At 41.7% G+C, this 27,443-nt stretch overlaps 1 protein-coding gene across 8 annotated transcripts in view; it reads left to right on the plus strand.

Moving 5' to 3' along the window:
- SHANK2 (SH3 and multiple ankyrin repeat domains 2) overlaps nucleotides 1–27,443 on the plus strand; it is a 277,448-nt gene that overhangs the window by 95,260 nt on the left and 154,745 nt on the right. For 5 of the 8 annotated variants that reach the window (XM_074543726.1, XM_074543727.1, XM_074543728.1 and 2 more), the window contains 3 exons: nucleotides 4,663–4,972; nucleotides 9,395–9,564; nucleotides 21,177–21,290. In XM_074543726.1, coding sequence (XP_074399827.1) covers nucleotides 4,663–4,972; nucleotides 9,395–9,564; nucleotides 21,177–21,290 — 594 coding nt within the window. Of the gene's footprint in view, nucleotides 1–997; nucleotides 1,313–4,662; nucleotides 4,973–9,394; nucleotides 9,565–21,176; nucleotides 21,291–27,443 lie in introns of those variants that run through there. The other 3 variants (XM_074543732.1, XM_074543733.1, XM_074543729.1) reach the window with 2 other exon arrangements.

The following is a 27,443-nucleotide window of genomic DNA, read 5'->3' on the forward strand; positions in this document are numbered from 1 at the left end:
AAATTTTTGTGATTTTTAGCACCTCCCCCTCCTTCCTATATGCCTGTTTCAGTTATCTGCTCTTCCTCTGGAAGCATGTTTGCACTGCCAAGCACAGTCATCCCTGGGTTTCTTTTTCATTCAGAATTAGGACTTTCCAAACTTCTCTGGTTATATCTTGTATTTCCTGGCATCTGCATTGAAGTTACCAAACGAGCTTCATCGATTTTCTTTTGGTATTCTTACTCTGAAGTAAGAATACTCGTGCTCTGAAGTCCAAAAAGAAATTCTGTTTTATTCCAGAGCGATGGAAGGGGAGGGGAGAATAATTGTGCTTGTATCATCCCCTCTGTTTGAAACTGGAATACAGGAAAATCATTCCCTCTGTTTCAAACTGGAATATAGGTGAGAGATTCTGTGTAGTGGCAGGTCTGGCTCCATCCTCAACGTGGTCATTGTGGGAAGCTTGGGGCGATTGGTGCTTCTCCTCAGATTGGTCTTTTGGAACAAATAAATAAATAAATAAATAGGGGAACGGGAATAAATGGCAAAAAGTGAAGAGCAGAGGCGGAAAACGATGGGGGAAAGGAAATAGTGAAAAGGAAACAGATAGGGAAAAGAAATGAATAGCAAAAAGTGAGTAAACAGCAACAAACACTTAAATAGCAACAAGCGAATAAACAGTGGGATGCTCTGAGCACCGAGAGGCAGCTGTGCAAGCTGAGAGCCAAAGGCAGGTCCCCGGCAGCTCCCAGCCCTGGCCGGCTCTCCCGTGCCCGGCCCAGCTGCCCCAGCCCCTCTCCCGCCTGGACAGGGGAACGGGGCAATGCTGCCCCGCAGCTCCCGCAGCCGGGGCTGGGGCTGGGAGCGGGAGCCGCGTCTGCTCTGCGGGGCTGTGGCGGCGGCAGGTTCACATGACTAATGCTGCGAGAGATAGCGGGAGCGCTTTTCTTTTTTTTTTTTCTTCTTCCCTTTTTTTTTTTTTTTTTTTTTTTTTTGAGCAGCTCCAGTCTGTGCACAGTTGGCTCCCAGCTGACAGACAGAATGTGGGGTGGGCTTTGTCACCAGAACGCTGGGTACTGCATGCCCAGCTATGCTCGCAATTCCACAGTGCCCAGAAACCTGCTGCTTATGTCAGGGTGCAGCCAGCCTGAACACATAGAAATTGGGTAGCTTGATTGTTGGTGTTTTTTTTTTAAATATTATTATTTTTTATTTTTTTAAATCTTTTTTTGCCTTTTTCTTGCCTGCAAAGGTTATATAATGAGGGGATTGCTGCTAAAGTAAAAAGGGAAAATGAAGTCTTTGTTAAATGCCTTCACAAAGAAAGAAGGTAAGCAATGAAAGCAGAACACTTTGATGTTTCAGACTGGTGTTTTCTTGTTTACATTTAATATGATAAAGCTTAGTGACTCTATAATTAATCGATTCCTGCGATTTCTTTCTCAACATTATTTGATGTTAGACAGTCCGTTTAGGCAAGTGGTTATTAAAGCTGGATGTGACTTTATTCCTTTTAGGATTTTCTCTGAAGAATCAAGTAGTTATAAAAATGTTTTTGTTCCCTAAGAAATGCATTTGGAGACATGGAAGGATTTTCCTAGGTGAATTTTGTCAGTGAATGGTGCTGAATTGCACCTTCAGATGTATGAAGTGCCAGGAATAGAATTCAGAGAGCTGGAGGAAGGATTATGTGGTACTTTCAAGTATGCTTTTAGGGATGATAAATTTAAACTTTTGGGGCATGGAATTGGTTCACGCATTTTCATGTCATTTTATATTAAGTGTTTTTTCCAAACAAGTTTTGCCACAGTTATTCTTGCAGTTCTGAAACGTGGTGAAATATTAGGGGAAAGCAGAGTCCAAGAGGGACTAGAGCATGGACATTTGCATTTCATAATTTTTTGTTGTAGTTCTGTTTTTTAATTGTGAAAATAATATAAATAATGCTGATAAGAAGTAGCTAAAAAAATACCCACCCACTTACAGTTTGCAGATTGCTGGGGAAAAGAAACAGTTGGGTGGAATATTAATCACTTCAGGCACAGAAATGCTTATTTTTAACTCTTTCTATAAAAGATTTGTGTTAGACACGCATCAATTGGTGTAATTAGTTGTCCCCTTCCCTGTTTATTTCCTGTAGTAAAGGCTAATTTTGCTCGTAGTTCTCTCCTCAAGAATAGAACATTAATAGCAAAACAAAAGCTAAACTCTTAAATGGGCTTGTGAAATGCTCCTGAGGTGTGTAAGGGAAGAAGATTTCTTTTCCTCTGGTGCCTGAGGGTGGCTTCTCCAATCTGTCAGTACAGATGTGTACTGCAGCTCTGTGTCCGTGCTGTCACCGTGCCCTGGCACCCTGTCCTTGTCCTCCCTCCCCCTGCCACCAGCAGAGACTCCACAATCCTCTCCAGAGTCCCAGTAAACATCCCCAAAACGCTGGCAGGATTTTGTTTTCTCAGCCTGTGGCTGGAAGGGCTGGGCAGGCTGCTTTCAGCTTAATGAGAAATTGAAATCTAAAGGTCAGACCCATTTTTTACTGAATCCAAGGCAAACTTTGGTGAGCTGGGGGTACAGCATTGGAGCTTTTGGTAGCAAATCTGGGTGTGCCAAACATCCCCTGTACTCAGTTTGTGTGTTTTCCCCTTGACTGAATTCTGCTTTGTTGTACCTGGGAAAGATCCCCACCTTCAATGTAGTGCTTTCTGGAGCTGTATTTCAAATGTCAAAAATAAAAGGAATGTAGAAACATTGCATCTCTGCCCCCCACATCAACCTAAGGGTCTGTATGTGCCAGTTTTGGAGATAAATGCTGTGAGTTTGCGGGAAGTTAGCACTAACTGGGGCTTTCACTGTGACACCTGAAGCACCAAGGTGCTCTCATGATACGCTCAGCTGGTTTGAAACCTTAAAGAAATATGGAATGGGAAAAAACTTGAAATGTCAGGAAAATTATCCAGAGTTTCTTCTAGTTTCCAGCATAAGCATTGGACTTGTGTGCTGTCTCCCATTTAAAGCTTTTAAAGGCTATTTCCCTTATTTCAAAGGAAACATGGAAATGAATCGAAGCCCTTTCTGTGCATGCTGTTCCCGTGTTTGGTTGTTCAGAGGTTGTTGAGTTGTTTACTAGAGGAAGTTTCAGCTCACTGGAAATACAAAGGATGTTATTGTAAAATATTCAAAATTGTAATTGATAAACTGTAATCATAAACTGAGTCTGGTGAAAATGATACAAACCATTCTTTTACTCGCAGTTCCATCTCTATTTTATGATATAAATATGCTCTCAGTTTTGCACTGAAACCTTAAATTTTGCTTTGTTCTCTCAATTAAAGCCTCTATTTCAAGGCAGGACAGATTGATTCCTATCTGTATTCATATTTATGTGAATTTATTTACTTGCACAGTATGACAGACATTCTTATTCTGGTTTTTTGTGTGGTTTTGAAGGGTATTGAATGAGTAGACATTTCTGGCTCTTTATAAATGGCACTTACTGGCACTTTAGACATAAAGAATGATATTTTGTGGGTCTTCTTTCCCAATTTACATATGATTTTTTTCTTTGAGAATTACAACAGCTCAGTGAAGCCCTCAGGATAGTGCCTGGCTGCATTTTGTTAGTTATGCCACTGTGACTTTTTGGATGTAAATCTGTGCACTGTGGCTCAGGTCCTGTGACCCCATGAGCTCCACTGAGAGAAATTAATGAGGGCAGTTGCAATAATGGGGATCAAGGCCAGCATGAGGTTTTGGGGTCAATTCCTTTATGACAGGGCAGGACATCTGCTGATAACTGGGTGCTTTTTTATGAGGGAATTTGCCTTCTAAGTTGCACTTGGGACAAACTGACCCACCGGGGTGGGAAAAGGAGATGTGGAAGATGTAAATGCTTGTGTGAACCAGGAGCGCACGTGGAGGGCTGGACCCTCTGCTCTGATTGGGATTTGTGTTGCCCTCGCTTTGTTTTGTGTTGTGGCTCTTCCATTAAGGAGTTTCTTGGAGCTTTTGGATATCCTGGTGTTCCCTCTGGGACGTGGCACGTGACGGAGCCAGTGTATTACCCTGGGGTGATATGCTCCATATACCATAGTAATGGATGTGGTAGGGATGCCAGGATTAGAAAGAGGGGAATGCCTGGGGATTGCAGCAGTGTAATAGAGTTCTGCCAGGACAGCAAGCTGTGTCCTCGATTTTTAACCTGCAAGATGGGGATAAGGTGACTGTTCACAGATTTCAGGTTAGGCCTGAACTTGAACTTAGGCCTGGAACAGTTTGAGTACCAGCTGGGGGATGGAAACTGCAAGTCCATGCATCAGGAATTCTGCTGGGCAGCCCTGTTGTGTGCCTTTCTGACTGAATGTGACAACACAGCAGGGAAATGAACTTTCTGAGCCTCAAACTGGGCAATAATGAGGTGTTTCCCATCTCCTAGAGCACAGTTCAGAGTGCTCAGCAGGCTCAGGGCACTGGTGTTGCCTCACCGTGTATTCAAGCCATCAAACAGATTCATGTTGCTCTGTTGTTTTTGATTTAATGATGTTCTAAGGATAATTTGATCAGCTCTGCTGGCAAGGTGGAGTTTCTGTCTCTGCAGAAGAAACAATGCCATATGTTGCATGTGGTGGTAAACACACACGAATGTGAAATCATCTGAGCTCACCCTCCATGTCTCTCTTTGCACAGTGCCCTTTAGGGAGGCTCCCACCTACTCCAACAGGAGGAGGAGGCCTCCCAGCACCTTGGCAGCCCCCCGGATCCTGCTCCGCTCCAACAGCGACAACAACCTGAACATCAACAACCTCCCCGAGTGGTCAGCCTCCTCCTCTGCCTCTTCACACCGCAGCCTTTCCCCTCACCTGCTCCAACAGATGCAGAATAATCCCAATGGAACTGTAAAAACTGTGGGGAGTTACACTCCGTCCTCCCGGAGCCGCTCGCCGTCCCTCAACAGGCTGGGAGACGATGCCAAGAGGCAGCAGCACAGGCACATCAGGTGAGCTCTGGCTGTTTCACAGCATGAGGTACCCCTAAAGGCAAAGGCACCATGCTGGCCTGCCACATTCCTTTATGTTATTTGCGCTCTCCAGAATGTATAGTTATTCATTCTCAGCACAGTGGACCATGCCCAAGTGTAAATATTTTAAGTGGAAGCCTCAAAGCCAGTTGTTTCCTCACAGAGCTCCAGCAGCCAGGCAGACTTTCAAGTTCAGCAGTGACTTAACACAGTTTGCACCTCCAGTTCAAGGTGCTGGCTCTGCACATCCTCCCATAGTTGAAGTAAGGATTGTATATAGCAGTGAAGCAAACTGTTCCTGGGATACCTGGTCCCTTCCCAGAACTGTTGGTCATGCCTGGAACCTGTGTTGGAGCTGCTCATAGGTGATGGAGCAGAGGCTGGTTAGGTTCTCTCTTCTGTAGGTGTGTGCTGAACCAAAGAGTGAAATAGAGGCAGTAATGTGATCTAGCAGGCATTCTGGGCAAATATCCTGCAGCTCTGTCCCACTGGAGAGCAAATCCTGACTAATGAGAGTCATGTAGGTTTTGTAAGCCATGGAAAAAGTGGAGGGCTGAGTTTTGATCACTTATGGGGGCTGCAGCTTTGAGAAGGCACTGCCCTGGACTCAGGAGCTCCTGCCAAATGTGAAAGAGATGGAGCTGCACCAGGACAAGGAGTTAAAATGCTGTAAAAAGGCTGGGAGGCATCAGAGTTGAGAGCTGCTGGAGCGAACCAGAGCTCATACATTTTGGCCAAACACTCCTCATTTGAAAATCAGGCTTTGTCTGTCTGTTTCCTAATATATGCGTGTATATATGTATATATATGTCTGCTGTTCAGAGTAGAAAAGGAACTGGGCATTGTCAAGAAATGCAGCTGTTGGTTTCTTTCTGTTGTTTGTAGGTGTAAGGGATGTTCAATGGAGTTTTCAAGTCAGTAAAACAAAATGTTATGCAGCTGACACTGCCTCTGCTGCTTTGCCTGTTCCTCTGCTCTCCCTGGCCAAACTGCCAGGCACTGTTTGTGATGGAAACAATGCTGCTGGGCAGGGGGGATCTGGTGAATTGTGAGACAGAGTTGTCTGGCATGTAAGAAGGAGTGAAATTAAAGGGAAGGAAGGGGATGCAGATTCCATATGCCAGTGGTTTCATGCAGTAAAGCAAGCTCATCTTGCTTTGTTGTATGTTACAATAATGGCAAAAGCTCATTTGGGTATAAATTGGGTGGCATTTCCTCACAGAGCCCAGTAACGGCTCAAGATCAGTCTGTAATGAGGCTTCAACTGGATGATGAGTTAAGTGAAGAGACTGTGAGGTTCTGTTCAGAGAATGAGTGTTCTTCTGTTCCTCTGAATTCTGCTGATGCCATCAGGGGGGAGGTTCTACCTTAGAGTCAATGATTATTTTAGCTGATTGGATAAAAATTCATTTTCATCAATATTCGTGGGATAACATGCTTTAAATTCTAGAAGTATAAACAATCCTTTGAGCTGGGGGTAACAATTAGAAATTCTTTTTGATTAAGCAAACATTTACTTGCTTTGACTCTGTTCGACCACTTTCCTCTTCCCTTTCTGAAAAGTAGATCAGGTGACAATGGGAACAAATTTAATCCCTGAGAGTTTGTGGATATAAAATTTTGGTCTTTCTCTTAGTGCATCAGCATCACAGCTGCTGGAGCTGCTACCCAGCTGCAGAGTCCCCTCTGTGCCACCAAGACTTGTTTCAGAGAAGTCCAGAGTACGTACAAGTACCGAGAAGAGAGCTGAAGGCTCTATAAATTTAAAGACAACTAGTTGGATTTATATATATAATTTCTCCTGCAAATAATGCCTTTTCTTGCCACAGGCCCATTTTGCAGTCAGGAATGGCACCTTATATGACATTTTCCTCACAGATTTTGTTTAACTGTATGACCACCTACTTACTGTTAGCTGACAGTGGGAACTGTTGCTCTCTGCTTATTATTTGCAAATAATAACAGTCACCATGAAGTTGTTGCTCCCCTGCGATGGAGAAGCCCTATCTGACAGAGCAGGAGGTTGGGTTGTGGAGCAGAAGCAGCCAGAAGGGGCACAGTGATGGAGAAGGTCAGACTGTGACAAAGGGTGAATGGGGTCTGTGGGATTTGTGCTGTGGAGAGGTGCTGGAAAGCCATGCTGGAAGGGGCTCGTGTGATCTTTGCAGCCCGTGTGGCTCAGGTGTTCTGTCTTCTCCAACTGAAAGATGAGAGATTTAGATTGGATATTAGGAAGAAATTCTTTACTGAGAGGGTGGTGAGTCATTGGAACAGAATTCCCAGAGAAGCTGTGGCTGCCCCATCCCTGGAAATGTCCAAGGCCAGGCTGGAACAGCCTGGTCCAGTGAAAGGTGTCCCTGCCCATGGCAGAGAGTGGCACTGGGTGGTCTTAAAGGTCCCTTTCAAATCAAACTGTTCTTGATTCTCACAAGGCTGTTGCTCTTCACAGCAAGGTGGTTGGGAGGGGGAAGCTGGGAAAGAAAGGAAAGGGACAGCCTTTGTGTGAAACTTACCCCACAGAAATGAGTGAATGAGGTGCCAGCACAGCCTCAGTGAGGGCTGAGCTGCCAAGGATGGCCACCTTCATCTGGCTGAGAGGGAAACATGTCTACACCTCTCTTGAAATCTCTGCATCCTCCTCCTGCTCCTTCCTGGCATGGCACTTGCTGGGCTTGGAGCCCATGCTAGGGACAAGCAAGGGAAAGGAAAGATCTCTTTTTAAAAAGTCCTGCACCCCACGTTGCAGCCCTGATTTCCATTAGTGAGCCTGTTGCCTAAGAAGTTCTGCATTCCTTGTGTGGGTTTAATGTGCCATTTCCCTTTTCTCTTTCAGTGAGGGAGAAAATGAATGTATCTTCTGTGCTCACAGTTAAAGTAGATGCTGGGAGATAACACTGGGAATAGCTGCCACCAGACTAGGCAGAAACACAGCTTGATACAAGTGGAAATCAGATGTGTAGCTATAGTTTATAGATCTGATTTTTTTTTTTTATGGTGATGACTGTTCCTCCACTTATAAGGAAAAAGGAGTGGAGCAAAAGAACTGAAATCTGAATGTCATCTTTTCCAGGCTTTCTTTAAACAACTGTGAGAGTTGGCTGAGGTTTCTGGTGCAAACTCCATCACAGACATGCAAGCAGAGCTCACTTCTAAACTCCTGAGTGGGGCTTACCATAAGCAGCATCCCTTCCCAGTAATGGAACAAAGCAGGATGAAAGGGGCATGCAATTCCAAATGGTGAAGAGGTTACTGCAGGAAAACAGGAGTGTTCCTGATAGGAAATATCCAATAGGTGTGGGTTTTTATCAGACTTCTGTACCTATTGACTTACCATTTTGGTAGGAGACTGGTTAAAAAAAAGGTGAAAACTCAGCAGACCCAGCCCTTGTATTTCATTTTGCTGAAAGCAGTTTGAGATGCTTTCTTACATAAAGGCAAGCAGATTGTTATAATGCCAAACCACCACTAAATCACCCTTCTTCCTTTGGTAGCCTAACTTTTCCCCATCAAACTCTATTTAAAGATTACTCCTTCTCATGAATATTTTCCTTTTCTAGACTTTGGTTAAGACTGCAAGTTTTTATGCTTTGGGGTTTTTTTGAAGTTGACTGCTAGTGTGTTGCAAGTTTGTTATCCTCTATCCTATAGGTTTCCAACCCTCTTTAGTATTTGCCTCTTTCTCTTTTCATATCTTTTTGACAGTTCACTCATTTTCCCACAGGTTTAAGAGTGATCTTATGCATTGTTCACCACCTTTCAACAATTCCTTTTTTTATACACCATGACTGTGAGTTGGTGGTGACCTGTGGCTCTCCTGGGCACATTCTGGAGTCACTGAATGAGCTGGTGATTGCCATCCAGAAGAAATGATCATTTGGAAAATGTTAACCACAAGTACCAGGCTTTGTGCAGATCTAAATTTAACCTTGGGCCTTGGAGTGAGGAAGTAACTTGATTATTCAGTCCATTTAGTTAATAATTCAGTGATCTCACTTGTTCACTCTGTGTTACAAAGATATCCATTCCCAAGAATTGTAAATACAGACATTTTCAAGTTCCTCTGACAAATGGACATGCTGGGAATGTATGATGGGCATATAAATTTTGAATTTAATTAGGGCCTAGGAATGTGCAAGTTTAATTTGCGGAAAAACGAAAAGCTTTAATGTTGTGTGTTTTCTGTTCTAGGCCATTATGGTCAGGTGAATATTGATCATGTTTCATACTGAAAGATTTCAACCCTGAAGAGCTCCTGTTTGGTATTTTTTCTGCAGGGTTTGATGTCTTACTGGGAGACAGTTTTGTTACTCACTGCTTAATTTAATCTTGCTAATGTGATTGTAAATTATTAACTTTCCCCTTTTGAATAAGCTGTTAATGATTTTTCATTTCAATTTCCAGTGCCGTTTACAGTCCCAGTGCCAACAAAGATACTCTGTCTGCCTTGGATTATCAGGGTCCCAAAAGGAAGCTCTACAGTGCTGTCCCTGGGAGACTTTTTATTGTTGTAAAGCCATATCAACCTCAAGGGGAAGGGGAAATTCACCTGCACAAAGGAGATAGAGTCAAAGGTGAGCGCCTAATTCATTTGGAATAAAACTTTTCTCCTGCTAGGTGGGAATTTTATGTAAAAATTCTCTTTTACAAGGGTGGAAATAATCTATATGGTGAAAGTACTCTTATGCACTTGTTTCTTTGCAAGGTATTTTGCTCCTGGTATTGTTTTGTAACCAATGCATATTTAGCTGCCACTTTAACTGCCTTCAAAGTGCTGCAACAACTCACAACTCTGTGCAGTAATAGCACCATTTTCTCTTACCCAGGACACGGAATTTGCTGCTGGAGCCATTCCAGAGGCACTGCTCCAGGGCTTTAAGGGGTTGTAAACCTGTCAGCTATCTAAAAAGCTCAGGAAGGGAATGGGGGTAAGGTCAGCTCTGCTTCAGGCCCTTTCCTCCAGGAACATTTAATTGCTTAAGTAGAAAATGTCCCCTCATGGGACTTGGGATAAGTGGGTAGGGAGAATCTCCTGTAAATATCATTTTGGAGGAAGCATGGTGGTGCATGTGAAATTTCTGTTCAGTACTGCAATTACATGCTAAGACCAGGTTTAAATGAAGGCCAGGCTTTGTTATTGCTTTGAAGGCAGTCAATACATCCAGGTACAGCTGAAAAAAAGGGAGATAGGGTGTACAGGACTCACCTTCCCCAGAGTGAGGTGTGAGGCTGTGGTTTTGCACATCCAGGTAAAACAGAATAAAAGAGACTTTGTGTTGGACCCATACAAATCAAACAACAGTTAAGGAAACCAAACAAAAGGGAATAAATTCAGTGTCCTAAATAAAAGTGTAAAGCAGCTGCAAATTTTCTTGCAAAGGGAACTACTTATCTCACGAAGGAAGACTTCAAATACCTCCTCCCTTGAGCCTGCAAACAGTAGCTGGAAAAAAAAAAATAGGGAGCCATTAGAAGGTATTTTTGCATTTTTATTTTTGGATGTACTGATTCTGAAGCATTTTTGAGTTTAATAATTTCTGTTAACTCCAGCCCTCAGAAGATGTAAGACAGAAATTTGAAGAGTGTTGCACTTAAAGGTAAAACATGCAAAGTTAATTTTAAATGCAAGGACGAAGGGAGAAGGTTAAACTTAGAGTCTGTAGGGCTGAGAAGATAATTTTACAGTTCTCAAGGTTGTTCCCTGATCAGGTAGGAAGCAGTGATTATGATCTCATGGTGCACAAGAGCTAGGATGAAATTTTGGGGGTACTAAATAACTTTCTCCACTCAGTGTTCATAGAGGTCTGGCAGGTGCCAATGACAAGGAATGAGTGGCTGCTCCATGGCAGGTGTTGGACACAGAAATGTTCAATTGTCCTCTTGGATTTAAGGATGCAGGATTATTCTGTTTATGTAGAGGATGAAATAACAACCACACAGATTCTTCTCACTAGAATAAGACAATTCTGGGAAAAGACAAGACAGATATTGTGTTTCCTGGCAAAAGAGGAAGCACTGCAACAGGTTGCCTGGAATGCTGAATATTTTAGAGGCATTCCCTATCTGGCAGGTGGTTTACCTTAGGTTTGAGACTATTATATGCAAAAGTAATCCCAGAATAAAGGATTTAAATTTCAATGAAGTGTTAATGTTTTTGAAAAATTAATTCAGGAGCCCTTGGTTCTAAGTTATGGCAACAGTCATTGGAAAACATTGCAGGAGGGAATTAGTCCACTTTTCATGTTTTCATAAAATAGTGTAGCCTATATGGAGACCAATGATTTTGGGGGGGGCACTCTAAATGCTGAAATAAAAACTGGAATTGTGCCTGGGTTTTTTCTTTGTGGGGAAAATGTAAGTTTATTGAAAGTAACTCATTAATTATTACTGCCATTAAAAGGGGGATGTGCCCATCCTACATCAAATCATTTCTGCAGGGATTATTTTTTCAGCTTCAAGAATCTGATTTGCACATTGAATTGAAATCTGGCAGAGTTTTTGCAGGTCCATTTGTTTTGAAGCATTTTAGAGAACTTTGCTGCAGCAAAGTCTGGCAAGGTTTCTACACGTGTCAGCCTGCTTTTGGGGAGGGTTTGGGGAAAGAACAAGTGTGCACAGGGATTGTCAGTGTTACTCCCAAGGATGAAATCTTGTGAAATGTAATTTAAGGCTGTTTGCATGGCAGGGCTGGAACAGTGTGTGACAAGCTCCCAGAGCTAATCAAAGGGAAAACTTCCAGAACAAGATCAAATCCTATTTCGTGTTACCATGTCAATGGTTCCTCAGCTGCAGCAAAAAATATGTCAGAATGAACACGGCAAGGTCATGGAGAGAACAAAGAGTGCAGGGAAGAGACCGTGGTGCTTTAAAGAGGTCTCTGTTGTGTAACAGTATCCAAGAAGCTGCTCAAACTTTTTGTGCCAAAAACCCAGGTCCAGTTAAATCTAGATTCCCGTCCCTGTTTCAGTCAAAATGTAATTATTGCTAGACAATAAGTGTAGTGATAGGACAAGGAGCTATGGCTTTGAACTGAAAGATGGTAGATTTAGACTAGATTTGAGGAAGAAATTCTTCCCTTAGAGGGGGTGAAGCCATAGCAAAGGTGGCCCAGAGAAGCTGTGGTTGTCCCATTCCTGGAAGTGTCCAAGGCCAGGCTGGACACAGCTTGGAGCAGTCTGGAATAGTGGAAGGTTGCCCTTTCACTGCGAGAAGGCTGGAACAAGATGATCTTGAAGGTCCCTTCCAACCTAAACTATTCCAGGATTCTGTGATGTTTAAAAAAAATTACTCCATGTGAGCAGGATGGGCTCCCTCTCCATCCTCCAAAAGCACAGGCAGTAGAACTCAGAGTCCTCAGTGCTGTGGGAGTGCCAGAACTGCTGACTATAAGGAGATCCTGCATTTTTTCCTCTTCCTGAGCATGAATTCTTGGTACTGGATGTATTTCCTGTCTTTTACAGACTTAGCAAGACCATGGCTCAGCCTGTTTGGGGTTTAGCAACTTGCTCTGAACAGTACTTGGGGGAAATGGGAGAGCATTAAACCCCATGGAATTCAATTTTTCCTTCACTTTGGAAACGTCCTCACTGAGAGATGGAAAAGCTTTGTCTTGGCCCCTCTCCTCTGCCAGCTTGGTGACTGCACTGCCCTGTGTAGGACACTGATGCCCAGGTCCTGGCTCTTGGGTTGTTTTGGGGAATTCAGACGTGGCCTGGCACTGGCAGAGAGATTGTGCCCCGTGTCCAGGCTGACCCAGGGAAATGCTCATCACGAGTACATCCCATGAGACTAATCACAGCAAAGATGTAGCAAGGCATTTATTGCAGGGATAAAAACCCAGAACAACATATTAGAGAAAGGGATTACTTGGGAAATGTTTTTATGGATTTTCTTTTTTAACTTGGCAGAATTAGAAGGGTCACAGAGAGGGATGAATTCCTAAACTCTTGATGAAAAATCAGATGTTTTCATCAGATGGAGATGAAGCAGGGTTTGTTTTTTTTTTTTCTTTCTAAAACTGGTAGAAGTGCATCAGTGACAATAGTTCACAGTGTGTGATACAAGGAAACTGCTCAGAGAAATCTGTGAATGGGCAAGGTTCAAAGAAATGTAAACTAAACAAAATGGTCTTGTATTCATAGGATATTATGTAGCCTGTACAAAAATACCTGCTGTATTTTTAGTTGTTAGTCATACACACTGACATCATTTGTGTGTCTGCCACTCATGAGAGAGGAGCCATGGCTGCTTGCAAAAATAAATCTGATATCCTTATTTATACCAGAATTACCCTAATCTTATGTTTTCACATAAATAAAGGAGGCCTAGTTTGATTCCTCACTGAAACACTTCTAATATTTTGTTTTTATATATTTTTTTCCTTCTTCCTTCTTTATCTGAAAGTCCATAGCAATAAATCTGCTCTAATCCAAATGCACACAAACATGTGTAAAATATCTGCAAAATGAATTTGAATCAGCTTTTGTGTTCCTAAATTGAATTCTTGCACTGGAAATTCAGTGGTCTCTTTGATGGCAAAACTCAGAATGCAATGCTCAAAAGATTCTTTGTGAGCAAATTAGCAGTTTTCTTGTCCATGAAGATAAAGCAATAGAGAAGGTTTTTAGGAAGGTAACAAGTCTGAGTTCCATGTGCAGACAGGCTCTGGCCACTTCAAAAATAAAAAAATCAGAATTATTTTCAGAGTCTGGGTTATATTAAAACATACCTAAAAGGCATATGAACCATCCTTCACTGATTTAGAAAGAAAAAACCCCACCTGATTCAAATACTTTGAGAGCATTTGAAGTCTCACCCTGCTCACAGCTTTGTTTGTTGTGATCTCCCCAAATCCTTCTTTCCAGGCTGCCCTGCCACAGCTCTCTCAGCCTTTTCTAGTGCCCATTGTATGGAAAAACAGGGAGTTATTTCAGCATCTCAAATCTGCTCCAACAGACTTCCATGAGCCTCTGAGATAGCTGTGGTGCAGGCACATCCCAGCAGGGTTGTGGTAACCCAAATGCAGCTCTCAGCTCCATTCCTCGGGGTCAGAGGAGCAGGAGTAACTCAGCAGCAGCAGCTCAAGCATCTGCTGTGGGCAGGAAGTCAGTGGCTCTGTGCAGCAGAAATATTGACCCTTGTGACTCTGCTTTTATTTCAGTGTGATCTCAGCCGGCAGGGCAATCCAAATATATCGCTAACATTTTCATTTCTTGTGAAATCCACTTGTAAGTCATTTTGAAAAAGAAAGATTATTAAACCCCTGCTGTGCTCAAAGATATTGCCAACAGACAGTGCTTGTGGGCAGGAGGAAAGTTGGTCTCCTGGGCTTTTGCACTTGTTAGATTAGTAAACAAAATACTGGGAAGGGAAGAGCCTCAGAAAGGCTGTTCTGTTTCTTCAAGAGCATTTTGTACCTTGTGTGGATAAGTGTGGCAGCAAAATTGAACCTAAGAGGTTTGCAAGGTATTGTTCAGCTGCTCTTTCATATGAAGGATGAAATGAATGTGAAACAGAATATTCATCTTACCCAGGTTCACTGGTCTGTTTTGCTTCCTTTCTGTCTCCTGACTTGAATGGTTTGATTTCAGCTCCTACCATGATAAACTATGGCTCACCACAGGTCCTATCCTAACTCATTCCTTCAAGCTGCTTGTGCCTGAAGAGCAGGACAGAGTGGTGCTGTCAAAATGCAGACAGACTTGCTCCTGCTCCAGCAGGAGAGTTCCCTTTGCTGTCAGAGGGCATGGGAAGGGATCAGGAGGTAAAAGCATCCACAAATCCCCTGTCATCATGCTTGGCTACTTTGACACATCCTTGCTTGAGTAGTCAGCAACTGGCCTGGAATATTCAGGGGACAGGAGCCCCAGGAGTCAGAGAGGAGCTGGGAGTGCACCAGTGTGGTGCAATGCAACACTCCAGGCTCTGCGTCTTGGTTGGCTTGGTTAAAGAGCCTAAATGAGAGACGTGGGACTCCAGGCAGCTCTCTAAAATGCAGTTTATTCCATCCAAGAGGTTCCAGCAGTCCAGGGTGGTGGGTGACAGATCCTGTGCTTACAGCTGTCAGCTCCAGCTGCAGGCAGGCCTGGAGACCCTTTGGTTTTGGTTACATTGCATTACATACTTTTCTTTGCTGAGCATCTTAATACAGTAGAACCAATCTATACCTTAGCTTTTATCTGTAGCCTATCATAACTACTATAATTACCATATTCATGTTCCTGTTCTCCAATCACTAAAAGTTAGTACATTACAGTTTAAGCTAGAAGTTATTATTCAGTTTTCTTGCAGTGTAAAATTCTGAGACCATTTTTCTATTTGCAACTTTGCTGACTTGTTTGCCTGTGCTGTCTTTCTGCTTGTTAAAAACATCTTGTTTGAGGTGAGTTTATCCTTTGCTCTAAGCCATAAAAACCCCTTCTCATTAACTTACCCTTTGCCTCCTTGGTTTTCCAGTAAGACTGGCTCAGCAATTCTTTTATTCTATATCAAAACTTGCTTCCATCTCTATTCCTTCATCAGACTGTACATTTAAAAATCTTTCTGCTAAGCATACATATATGTGAGACTTTCTTCTCAAACTTTCATCCTTCCCAACAGCTTGGGGCCCCTTCTCTATTAATTCTCTCTGAATTTCCCTGATTTCAAGTTTGGGCATCACTATGGAGAAGGGCAAACTTGACTCTGACTGCACCTTCCTCAACAGAGTTGGGGATCAGAGGGTGGATTTTTGCAAAACCCAAATCAGTGCAGATTGATTTCTCACGCTGTTTTCATCTCGCCCTCACAATCTCAAAACTATTTCACAGACATAAATAACAGGGAAAAGGTGATCTTCATGGAAACTATGGCAAGGGGGGAAAAGCTCCCACAGAGGGCCAAATGTTGAACAGCACAGCTCAGTTCTATTCCAACTGAGCCATATTTCCTCAGAGGATTACGTGCAGCTTATTGTATTTGTAGGCTTGACGTAGGGAGTGGTTGCTCTGTTAGTAGCCCCAGTCATCTTCTCACCCTGAGGTTCTTCTCCTGAAGTGCTTGCTTGCTCTGTTTCTTTCCTGGGATAGCAGAAGTGAGAAAAGATGAGGAGCTGTTTTAAGTCAGGATCTCTGTGTTATCTCCCTAATTTGGTCAGCTCCCATAACTCAAGCTGGGAAGGAACTGCTGCATTTCCTTGTCCACCACCAGGAATGTCTGTAGGGCCACAGCCCAGTGTGAGTGCTCAGGTCAATTAGCCAGAATCATTAACTGCAGACAGTTCCAGGCTGTGGATGGAGTGCCCAGGAAGGTCTGTGTGTGTGTGCTGGTACCCTGCCTGTGCCTGGCAGCAGGGTCAGGGGCACTGAGCTCCTCCCCACGCTGCTGCTCTGACCTCAGGCTCTGTCAGGCTCCCTTAAGGACATCTCTGGGAGCCAGACCAGCCTGCCCAGGAGACAAAACAGGCAGATCCTGCTCAGCATCCCTCACTGAGGCAGGGAGGGAGGGATTGCTGTCAGGAGCCAGAGTCAGAAAAATCCCTGTTTTTAACAGAGAGCACGATGAAGCTGTGACTTGTGCTGACCATCATCATGTTGCATGGAAAGTGTTTTCACCAAAGAATCACAGAATCCCAGGGTGTTTTTAGGGATTGGGATGGACCTTAAGGGTCATCCAGTCCCAATGCCCTGCTTTGGACACATCCAGGAATGAGATACCACAGCCTCCAATAAGTATTCCTGCATAGATTGTCTGTTGTTCGGAAGCTCTCCTGCCAAAGACAAATAATTCTGAAAATTTACATTAGACAACAGACATTACAGCAAGGGAAAAGCCCAAATCACAATGTTAATTATTTCTGGGAGAAAAAAGTCGGGCCTCTACCAATTAGAAATTAAAAACCTCCTGTATTTCAAAGAAGAAAATTGAGACAAATTTTACCTTGGGACACAAACCCAGAGTTTTTACATCAGCACAGGCTGGTTCAGCTGTTAATTTTTCTTTTCAATGGATTTCCAGCTTTATACTTTACTTTCATTCTGTTGATTTTTCTTTTTTTCCTGCTGGTTGAAGAAATGTTCTTTTTTCCCAGAATATGGTCTCTCATTCCCAATCGATATGATTATTTATTTTCCCAATAAAGAAGAATGCAGTTTATCCAAGCACTAAAAATTGATTTAGATATTACAAAGACATTTTAGGTACAGGCTGTAACAGCTGTAAAGACATTGGCCTGAATTTGGCTTTAAATTTCCTTGACATTTTTGCAAATAAGGCTGCCTGGAAGAATTTGCTCCTGGGCATTTCAGTATCACAAGGAATTTAGAAATAGTAGTCACCATAATTTCTTTGGAAAAAACATTTTCATTTCTTGTTGGGGCATGGAGGGAGCTGTAATGTGGGAGGATGCATGTTCTATGTTCTTTTGATTAAAATGATTTTGATGGTATATTGAGTAATTAATCTGTTTGAGATTAGAATGCTATATTCATATCAATTACAACAGATACATTGCCAATAGACTTAAATTTGTAAGAGACAAAGCATTCTATGCTCTATTCTATTAATTTTATAATATATAATCTTGTACAATATTCTATATATTTAATTTTCTGGCAGAATCTCACTGATTTTAAGTATAATGCTTTAAAGACAATAAAATACAAGCTCCTGATTGTCACCTGCCTATCCATGTTTTCCTGTTACCCACTTGTTTGGTGCTTATCCAATTTTGCTTTGCAGTTTTGTTCATATAATTGGACACAACTCCTCTTTTAAACCACACTTTTGTTGTGAAAAGATGTCTCAGGATACCTGATGTTACAAGAACCTTTATTTCACTCTTACAACAGCAGATTCTTTTTGTAATTCAGGTTGTGTGTGAAGAGCATCTGACCTGCTTTTGCCATAGCAACCACACCTTTTGATTTTACCAAAAGAAAAGTGAAAACCACTGGAAATTAGAAAGCCTTATTATTAATTTTGGGAGAGTTGTCCTTTCATTTACCATTGTTTTGTCCTTCAGCAGGGAAAACATTGATCCGAAAATCTCTTGCTGATAACAAATTATCTGTTACAGTGAATCTCTTAAACAGTGTTGGGAGAGGAAAGATAGAAATGAAGACCTCATTCTAAAAAAACCATGCATGGGTACAACAGATAAATTACATTTTTCTATTTATCCTTTAAGTTCCCCACTTTGGAGTGAGTGAAGTGTTGCCAGTTTTTATAGATCTGTACTTTATTATAGCCTTGGCTCATGCTGCAGAATTTCTTATTAATGGCACCATGTGAGGGGGAAGAAGATCATTTCAAGGTTTTAGGGGATGCAGAACTATCTAGGGCTCAACTTCTGCATTGGAATATGAGCTTGTCCCCCACATCCACAGCAATTTGTCTGTCTGCACATCAGCTGAACCCAGGGCTATCCCTCACTTGCCTCTTGTGTCATCTTTGTGCCTCTTGCAGCTCCAGAGGCTTTTCCTCCCTCTCCTGGCCCCCAGCAGAAGGTTTTTCCCAGAATGCTGAAGGCTGCCTGCATTCCAGCAGCACTCATTTCACCCTTCCACTTCTTTTCCATGGATGTTATGTCTTCAGGCAGGACTACACGTGTTTTTCCTTTGCTCTGGCTATTAGTGATGGCTAATACTCAATAATTCATATAATAATGGGCTAAAGTGGGTCTGGTTCTGCTCTGTAGGAATTCCTTTTCACCCTGCACTCACAGACAGTGTTCCAAGGCAAATTTCATTTCCCAAAAGTGTTGATTTGCATCAGCTGCTACTGCCATAAACACATGAAATCACTCCATGGGTTTGAAATGCCCAACTTTCTCCTTACAGTGCCTCTCTCTTTCTAGAGCTGGAATTGGGAGTGTCAGCAGATCTGACAGATTAATAAAATACCAAATTAGGAAAGTCTGTCTCAACATCAAAGTAGTTTTTGTTCTGAGCATCTTGCCAGTTTATGGAATGAAATCCAGGACTGAGATTCAGTGCTGAAAACTCCTCTCAAAAAAAAAAAAAAAAAAAGCTAATTACTGGCAATAGGACTGTCACTGTCTCACATTTGGAAATTTCTTTTGGCTGGAGTCCTACACTCTCTTTTATGACAGAAATTAAAGCACTGTACAGTTGGATTCTACAATGATTTTTACATATATATATATAGGTTATTAACTTTTCCTGGTTCCTTATATCTAAGAAATGCTTTCTTTTGTGAGCAGATGTTACATTGCTAAAAATGTATTGGAAGCTGCTGAATTCCCCATTTATATTGGATGGATGATGTTTTATGTAACACTGAATTATCAGCTGGACAATGTGTGTTAGTTAATGTGCACAGGCTTTAAATATTTTTAGCAACACCTGGAATACAGTAGCATATTTTTTTATTATTATGCCCCATGTTTATATTTTTTTTAAAAGACATGCTAACATTTTTAAATTCGGCTCTATTTTCAGTGTAGAATTTTGGTGTCATCCAAGGTCAGTACCCTCCCCCAGTATCCCATAACTTGCTAGGTTTATAGGAGTTATAGGTTATAGGTTTTCTCATATATGCCAGAAAGGTGCTTGACAAATTGTGCATTTGGGACCCATCCAGGTGCAGGACTTTTTTTTAATGGATATTTCCTGGGACTTAGTGTGTTCTTTTTACTGTGGTGGTGTGGAAATGTGCAGTTCATGGCATCTCTCTCTTGGAGTATACTATATTAAAAGGCTTAAAAGTGACATATTTATAAACATTTCGCTGTTAAATGCCTCTGTTAATAGATGGCCATGCTCTGTAAGTGATGCCACAAATAGCTGAGTATTGTATTAATAAAACCCTGGTAAACATTTACTTTCCAATGCAGTTTTACAGCTCCTGGTGTCTCAAACCAGGCTGCTTCCACATTACCAAGAATTTTTTTTTTTTTTTTTTTTTTTTTTGCAGCTCTGATTAATTTAATTTTCATCCTGCTTAGTACCAGTGCAAATCAAGTTCAGCTTCAGTGCCCCTGAGTCACAGCAGCTGCACTGATCCCAAGTTCAATTGCAGCCAGGCAGGGACCAAGGTTTTAAAGTCTGGCAAGGTTTTAACAGTGCCAGAAGTGCTGGTGTTAGAGACCATCAAAGCAACTCTCCTTTATGTCCCTGTGCACTGAGATACCCTGCAGAGGCAGGATCCCAGGCACTGGAATCCCTCAGCAGAGAGATGGATTTGGGCTGGTTAGCCTTGATTTCAGCAGGGGCATTGGGGCTGAGCTGGCACTCAGTGGATGGAGCTGGGCTGATGTTGGGAAGCTCTGAGCACCCGTGCTGTGTGTCTGATCCAGATTCCCAATCAACCTGGTTTTGTTGAGACCTTTTTCTCAATATTAATGTACAGCATCTTTCTAACAGTACATTTATAATCCTCTAATATAGTAAACATACAGTGGTTTGCAGGAACTTCTATAATAATAATTTCAACACCATAGCAAGTATTTAGGGTCCTTCCATCACCATAATTCACCTCCAGTTGCTTACTTATGCAATTCTTGCTCTGCAGGCTTTTGTCACAATCCTTTCTGAGTCCTAGAGTTAATATCAAGATAATTAGAAGTGCCAGATAAAAGCCTCTTCTCCTATTGACAAATCATTCTCCTCCATATTGTTGTTTTCTTCTATAGAGAGAAAGATCATTGAAATGTTTCAAAAGGCATCTCCATTGTAGATCTCACCTATGGGAGGTTCAACTGTTTGCTGTGTATTCAAACTCTTAAATCACATTACTCAACCTGCATTGCAAATCCCTGGAGCTACCCACTAAATCAAATAACATGTTTCCTTAGGAGGCAGGAAAAACAGGAGATATCAAAATATGTATTATTAAAATCCATTTCAGTGTGGGTGCAATTTGACAATGCGTTCAGCACTTCATTTCAGCAGACAAGACAGTGGGTTTTTTTGGTAGTGGTATTACCATGTATTTATCCTTGATTAATCCAGCAGTGAGAACACTGAAAATGGAAACAAGGAAACTTGTGGTATAAAAAACTAAATTGGGGAGTGGTTACAAAGACTGAGTAGGGATGGTCCTGCTTAAAGGTTACTCTGTGTTCATTTTGGGGGTACCAGCATTAGTTATTGCTCAGTGTTTGCTAGTTTTCTGAAGGTGTAATGCAAGAATTGTGTGTTTGTGTGAGGAGGCAAAGTGTAACACTGCCTGTGTCTGCCCTGTTTAGTGCTGAGCATCGGAGAAGGCGGATTCTGGGAAGGCAGCACCCGGGGACACATTGGCTGGTTTCCTGCAGAGTGTGTGGAAGAAGTTCAGTGCAAACCAAATGAAAGCAAACCAGGTAATCACATCAAGCCCCTGTTGAACCCTAATGTGACAGATGCTACGTGTCTGACCCAACAGACACATCAGGGCCTTTATGCACTGCTAGAAATGGGAGAATTGGATAAAGCTGAGCTGCTGAGCTAAAAAATACAGGTAGGTTTATTGATTGTATTTACTGTCCAAGCAAGCAGACTTTCTCATGAGGAACTATGCTGGGAAGTACCACAGCCTTTACACAGAGCTGTATGCAGACATTTTGTATAGGATTATGTTGTTTTTTATTGTCTAAAGAGTGGAAGAATGTCTAATGAGACAAATAAATAAGGGAATAAAACCTGGCCAGTCATCTTCCAGCCTGAGGGAGTCATACAATGCATTTAGCTCTTGTTCACAGCCCTGTTGCCCTTTCCCTGAATGCTAGAGGAGGCATCCTTTAGTGGGATATCCCATACCCATCCCTGCTGATGACAAAGGAAATGGAATCCTCCTTTATCACACACGTGTATTGCCACAAGTAACCTTAAGCAAGGAGCCTTTATAGTCCTGGTATAATAAAAGAAATGAAATCTACATTAAAGCAGGTTATTTTTAGAATTACCTACCATCTCATCCTTTCTCTGCTTTTAAGAATTAAGATGTGAGGACATCCTCTCTAATTAAAAGCTCATTATAAATGAGCTCTGAGAATATAATTAATGTTCTCCAGGAGCGTATGAAGTCTGAAATCATCTATTGATGTGTTTTTAGATCTCTGTTGTATTGATTAAGAACTTACTGGCATTGCACAGATGATACACTAAAATTTATGCATTGTATCATTCATTTACAGATGTTTTTCTTTTATGCATGTCATTATCAACTGCAAGGTATACTTTTCTTTTTTATTTTTTCCCTATGTGGAGAAGTTGTGCTTCCTTTTCTGTCTCCCTTTTGAGAGGGGAAAAGAGGAGGAGGGAAAACCAGATCCAATATTTGGAGAGAATGGATCCAGGCACTGAGAACAGAGGGAGAACAGTTCTGTAGCTCTTCAAAGGGCTTGAGAAAACTCAGAATTTAGAGATGGAAATGTATTAAACAAAAGGAAGATTGAGGCTGGAATTGCCCTGTGTAGGAACAGTAACCCTGCATTAAATTTGAGCTATCATTTGTCTCCAGATCTGTAGAAAATTCTGAGGACATGATAAAGATAAGAAAGAAGTTTTGCATCTTTTTAGTGGTTTTGAAGAGAGAGTAACCAAAAGTGTTTGTTACAAATCCTTAAAGACTTCCTTGAGAATTTCTTCAGGAGGTAAATTCAGTATGTGACAGGATTGTCTTAATAGATGATGATTGTTTTTTGAGCAAGAATGTCTTTGATCATTCAAAGGAACACAAAAATTAAGAAAAGAATTGTCACAAGAGGAACAAAAGTATTATGAAAGCTGGAAGCAAGAAAAGAATATAAACAGAAGCATGTTACAAATTTTCTGACATGAAATTATGAAGACTTATGCCATGTGTCTGGCAAAGCACGAGACATTTACTGTAATTTATAACGATTGCCTTCTTTCTGATTGTTTTCCTGTTTGCTTATGGTACAGTGGGAATATTAATGTTAACATAGCTTAAGGCTTTAAATATGCCATTCTTCTACTCTAAAAAAGGGTGAAAATGTAATTAAATAGGAACAAAAGGGACACATTTTCTCTGGCAGTGAACTTGTGCACTCCCATATTTTGCTGGGCTGTCTCAAAAAATGTCCTGCACCCAGAATGAGGTTCAGTGCTTCTGTGAGTAATGTGATAGAGACTGGAGCTGGGAGGGAAATGAAATATATGGAATGCACAGTATGTGCCATATTATTATTGAAATATGGCATGGAGTGAAAGCAGCTGATCACAGAATTGCTCTGTGCATTCCCTCTGCATAGGAAACAATGGGAATGAAAGGGAAAAGCTTTATAAGCAAAAATCAGGCAGTATTCCCTCTGAGTAAAAATGAAGAAGTAATTTAGAAAAATGTGTTAGGCATGGTGAAATGATTAGAAATTAAATTAGGTCTGTTGGGATTGCTGAAAGAGCATCAGCTGAGAAACATCACAAACTTGTGCCTCTTGCAAGAATTTGCATCGTGGTCTTTGCAAAGCAGCAGAACTTCTTATGATAATGATTTAGAAAGTAGAGCATTTAAATGTGGAGGAAATGAAGCTCAGACTCAGCTTTTTCCATACCAGCACCACAGCAACAGTTCTTTCCCCTCAACAAGATTTAGGAACATTTCTTCCAGCAGCTTCCCTTTGCCATTAAGTTTGAACAATTGTGTTTAATAGAGGCTTGTCATTTGCATGCCATGAGTGAAGGAAAGAGGAATAGTTCTTGGAAAAAACAAACTCCAATTAAACACTCCAGGCCCAGTAAAACTGCTGGGCAGGTGTTTCATGTCAGGCTGATGTATAATCTCCCTTCTAAGGAAAGTTCCATTTTTAGGGAACTTTATTGCAATCCCAACTGTTCTCTGGAAGTGGGCAGGACAGAACAGCACCTGGTTCCTGTGTTCTCCTCAAAGATACCATGCCAGCTTGGCAGGTTCTGTTTTCCAAGAAAATCATATTGACTGGCATTAATTCTACTTCCTTTCTTTTATCCCCCATTAATTGAGACTTGTAGGAGTTGCTCCATTATTTTGCTAGGGTTGATTCCAGGTCTGTGGGCTCCCAATTATCCAGGTTGTCTCATTTGCTCTCTAATGGCACCAGCACAGGACCTGCTGCTTTCCAGTTTAAAGTTCCCTTGACATTTTGAGATCCAATGGAAAAAGAACAACAACGAAGAAAAGAAAATCATTACTGTAGTCTGCTAAATTCTTTTTCCTGCTTTTAATAAATTCTTACAAACAAGACTTTTGTGCTACCTTGTTTTAAAAAGTGCCAGTTTTTGGCATTTTGTAGCCAGTTTTTAACATTCTGCAGAATTATTCTGAGAGTAAAAATATTCCCTCAGATGAGGTTGGCACATTATCTTATCTTGCATTTTACCTGCTCAAACAGAGAATGCAAATGTCACATATTTACTCTTTCTGCATTGACAGTTATCTTGTGTTATTCAGAAATGAGCCAATTCCATTTTGAAATGTCTTTCTATTCTGAAATATGTTAATTTTTTTTTGTTGTTTTTTAATTTTTTTTCTAAAATGTTCTGGGTAAGTTGAAAAAATGTTTCTCCTGCTTTAATTTTCTATGTTTCTGTTTGCTTTTCTTCCATCATAAGGTATTACATGAACTTGAGAGACTTACTACATAAATGCTTTCTATTACACTTGTGATTTTATGCTCCAAATCTTTCAGAATTCAGGGCTATCTGATTGCCTACAACTGAGGTGAAATATTCATTTTCAGGCTGGAAGTTATCTTTAGCTACATTCCAACTTTATCATTTATTGTTCCTCCCTCTCTAAAGTGCCTGGAGAACTCCTAGATTTTACCAGTGATACTGATATAAAGGCAGACTCAGCGTGTCTGAGAGATTCTTGCTGTCTTTCAACTCTTGGCCTCCCCAGTGCACCTTTCCTTGAGTTCCAGCCTCATTTTGTATATTTTCTTACGATGAGTTTTCATTCCATGGCCTCCTTTGTGCCTCTTTCTATCCTGTGCCCTTGGGATACACCTTATTAGTAGCTGTAGGAGTGCTGGGAGTTTATTTCAGATTAGATCTGCCGCAGGCACGTGGCTGCAGTGACCATGAGCAGCTCTCCTTTTTCCAGGCAGGATCAGATCTGTGCCAGTCCCAGGGTCTGTGCCAGTCCCGGGGGCAGCACTGGCAGGGCACATTCCCAGCTCTGCCCTGCCCATGGAGCTGTGCCCGTGCTGACCTCTAGTGTCACAGCAGGCTCTGCCAGGCTCCACGCTGCCTTTTGAGCTCCAAGGTGGCACAGAGGCATGGGATATTTGTGTCAGGAAAGGCCTGGATCAGGAATGGTGTGGCCAGCAGGAGCAGGGAGGTCATTCTGCCCCTGTACTCAGCCCTGGTGAGGCCACACCTGGAGTGCTGTGTCCAGTTCTGGGCCCTCAGGCTGGGAAGGACGTTGAGATGCTCAAACACATCCAGAGGAGGCAACGGGGCTGGAGAGGGGCTGGGAACACAAACCCTGTGGGGAACCACTGAGGGAGCTGGGGATGCTCAGCCTGGAGAAAAGGAGACTCAGAGGAGACCATATCACTCTACAGCTCCCTGAAACGTGGCTGTGCTCAGGTGGGGTTGGTCTCTTTCTCCAGGCAGCACTGACAGAACCAGAAGACAGTCTCAAGCTGCACTAAGGGAAATACAGGTTGGATATTAGGAAAAGGTTTTTTATGGAAAGAGTGATAAAGTACAGGAATGGCCTGCCCCAGGAAGTGGTGGAGTCACCATCCCTGGATGTGTTTAGGAGAAGGCTGGATGTGGCACTGGGTGCCATGGTTCAGGTGAGGTGTCAGGGCATGGGTTGGACTCGAGGATCTTGAAGGTCTCTTCCAACCCAGTCATTCTGTGATCCTGTGTAATTCTGTGACCTCAGGGATCACTGAGACCATCCTGTCAGCCAGGCTGAGTGCCACCTCCAGTCCCTTCCTGAGCGCAGTGCCTGTGCTTATGTTTGGTATCCCTTATTCCTGAGTTTCCAGCAACTTGAAAACATAGTGACAGATTATCCAGGAATAGCAGAGTTCCCTTGCAATTTCTTTTTTACCTATGTAACTCTACACAGCTGTTAAAAGCAGAAACTGCAGCTATCCTTGTCCAGCATTCCCTCTCGATCCCAGAAGTTACCAAACAAGTCCAAGCTGTGTTAATAAAATGAATCCTTTTGCTGTTTCTGAAGCAGAGAATTTTCTGTTTTCCACATTCTTAGTTTTTAACGCCCTGTGCGTTCAGTAAAACCACATTTGTTCCTCATTTCCACCATCCCTTTTTATAATTAGCACAACACCTTCCCAGGCAGTTGAGCCAGCCAGGCTGCTAGAAAATGGAATTGCCTTCCTGCAAGAAGGAAAGATGCTTTACTGTGGATTGAGAGCTGACATCTGTGCTGGCCTTCCTTAAGGACAGGAGTCTTGCTTTCCTAAATTTGCTGCCTGGACATAATAGATATCCATATGTAAAACCAGTGCCTTATCCCATATAATTGACTCTATGATTCTGTGTTAAACACAGCAGTGGAGGGGGAAAAAACCAGATAAAAACCCTTTTTTCATCCAGCCTAAATGGCCCACCTTTTATAAATGACCCAGATTAGCCAAATTCTTTTTAACAAATTATTCTTGTTACGACTTGTTACGATGAGTTCTGGCTAATTTTAGCTAGAAAGGCAACTGAAGAATAAATAGAAATGTTGTGGTGATTATTAGAACTCTGAAAAATTCTATACACAAATAACTTTGGAAACCACTAGAAATAAGTGGGTTTCAATGAGACAGAGGAGATGGTATCTCACCAAATGAGCACCTCAAGGGTTTTGATAATAAATTTTGATAAATTCTCCTTCCACAAGATTTCACCTTGAGTAGAAGGTTCCTGTGTACCTGTGACAGAATTATTGTGCAACTTGAACTGTTTGGTGTGAGCAGCAGCAGTTAAGGACAAAACATTGCTGCAGCTGAAAGGACTAAATGGAGGCAGTATAAAAGAAATTTATATATGTAAGGGAAAGATATTTTTGTTGGGAGAGTTAATCACAAACATTGTCATGGCAATAGTGTAAGGAGCTAAGAAGTTCTGAGAGCTGGGATATATGGCCTGACTCCACAGTGCAGGCTGGACTCAATATGGCCAAGAGAGTATAAAGCCAAATTAAAATCAAATTGAAAAGGCAAGATTGCATCACTTGTAGTTGAAAAATTGTGCTGGGATGCAGATACAAAGGCAGCCATTTCAAATGGGTTGAAAGCTCAAGGGATGAATATTACACCTATTTATATTATATTAATTATATTATATTTTATTATATTACCTTACATTACATCACATCATATCATATCATATCATATCATATCATATCATATCATATCAATTTTATTATATTATGTTTATTATATTAATTTTTATTATATTATATGTATTGTATTATATTGAATTTTTAATCCCAGTCAGGCTCTGAAGGTTATCCCGTTGTAACCCTGGTACCCAGAGCCCAAGCTGACTATTCAGTCAGTCCTCCT

This window comes from Zonotrichia albicollis, chromosome 6 (genome assembly GCF_047830755.1).
Source record: "Zonotrichia albicollis isolate bZonAlb1 chromosome 6, bZonAlb1.hap1, whole genome shotgun sequence".
NCBI lineage: Eukaryota > Metazoa > Chordata > Aves > Passeriformes > Passerellidae > Zonotrichia > Zonotrichia albicollis.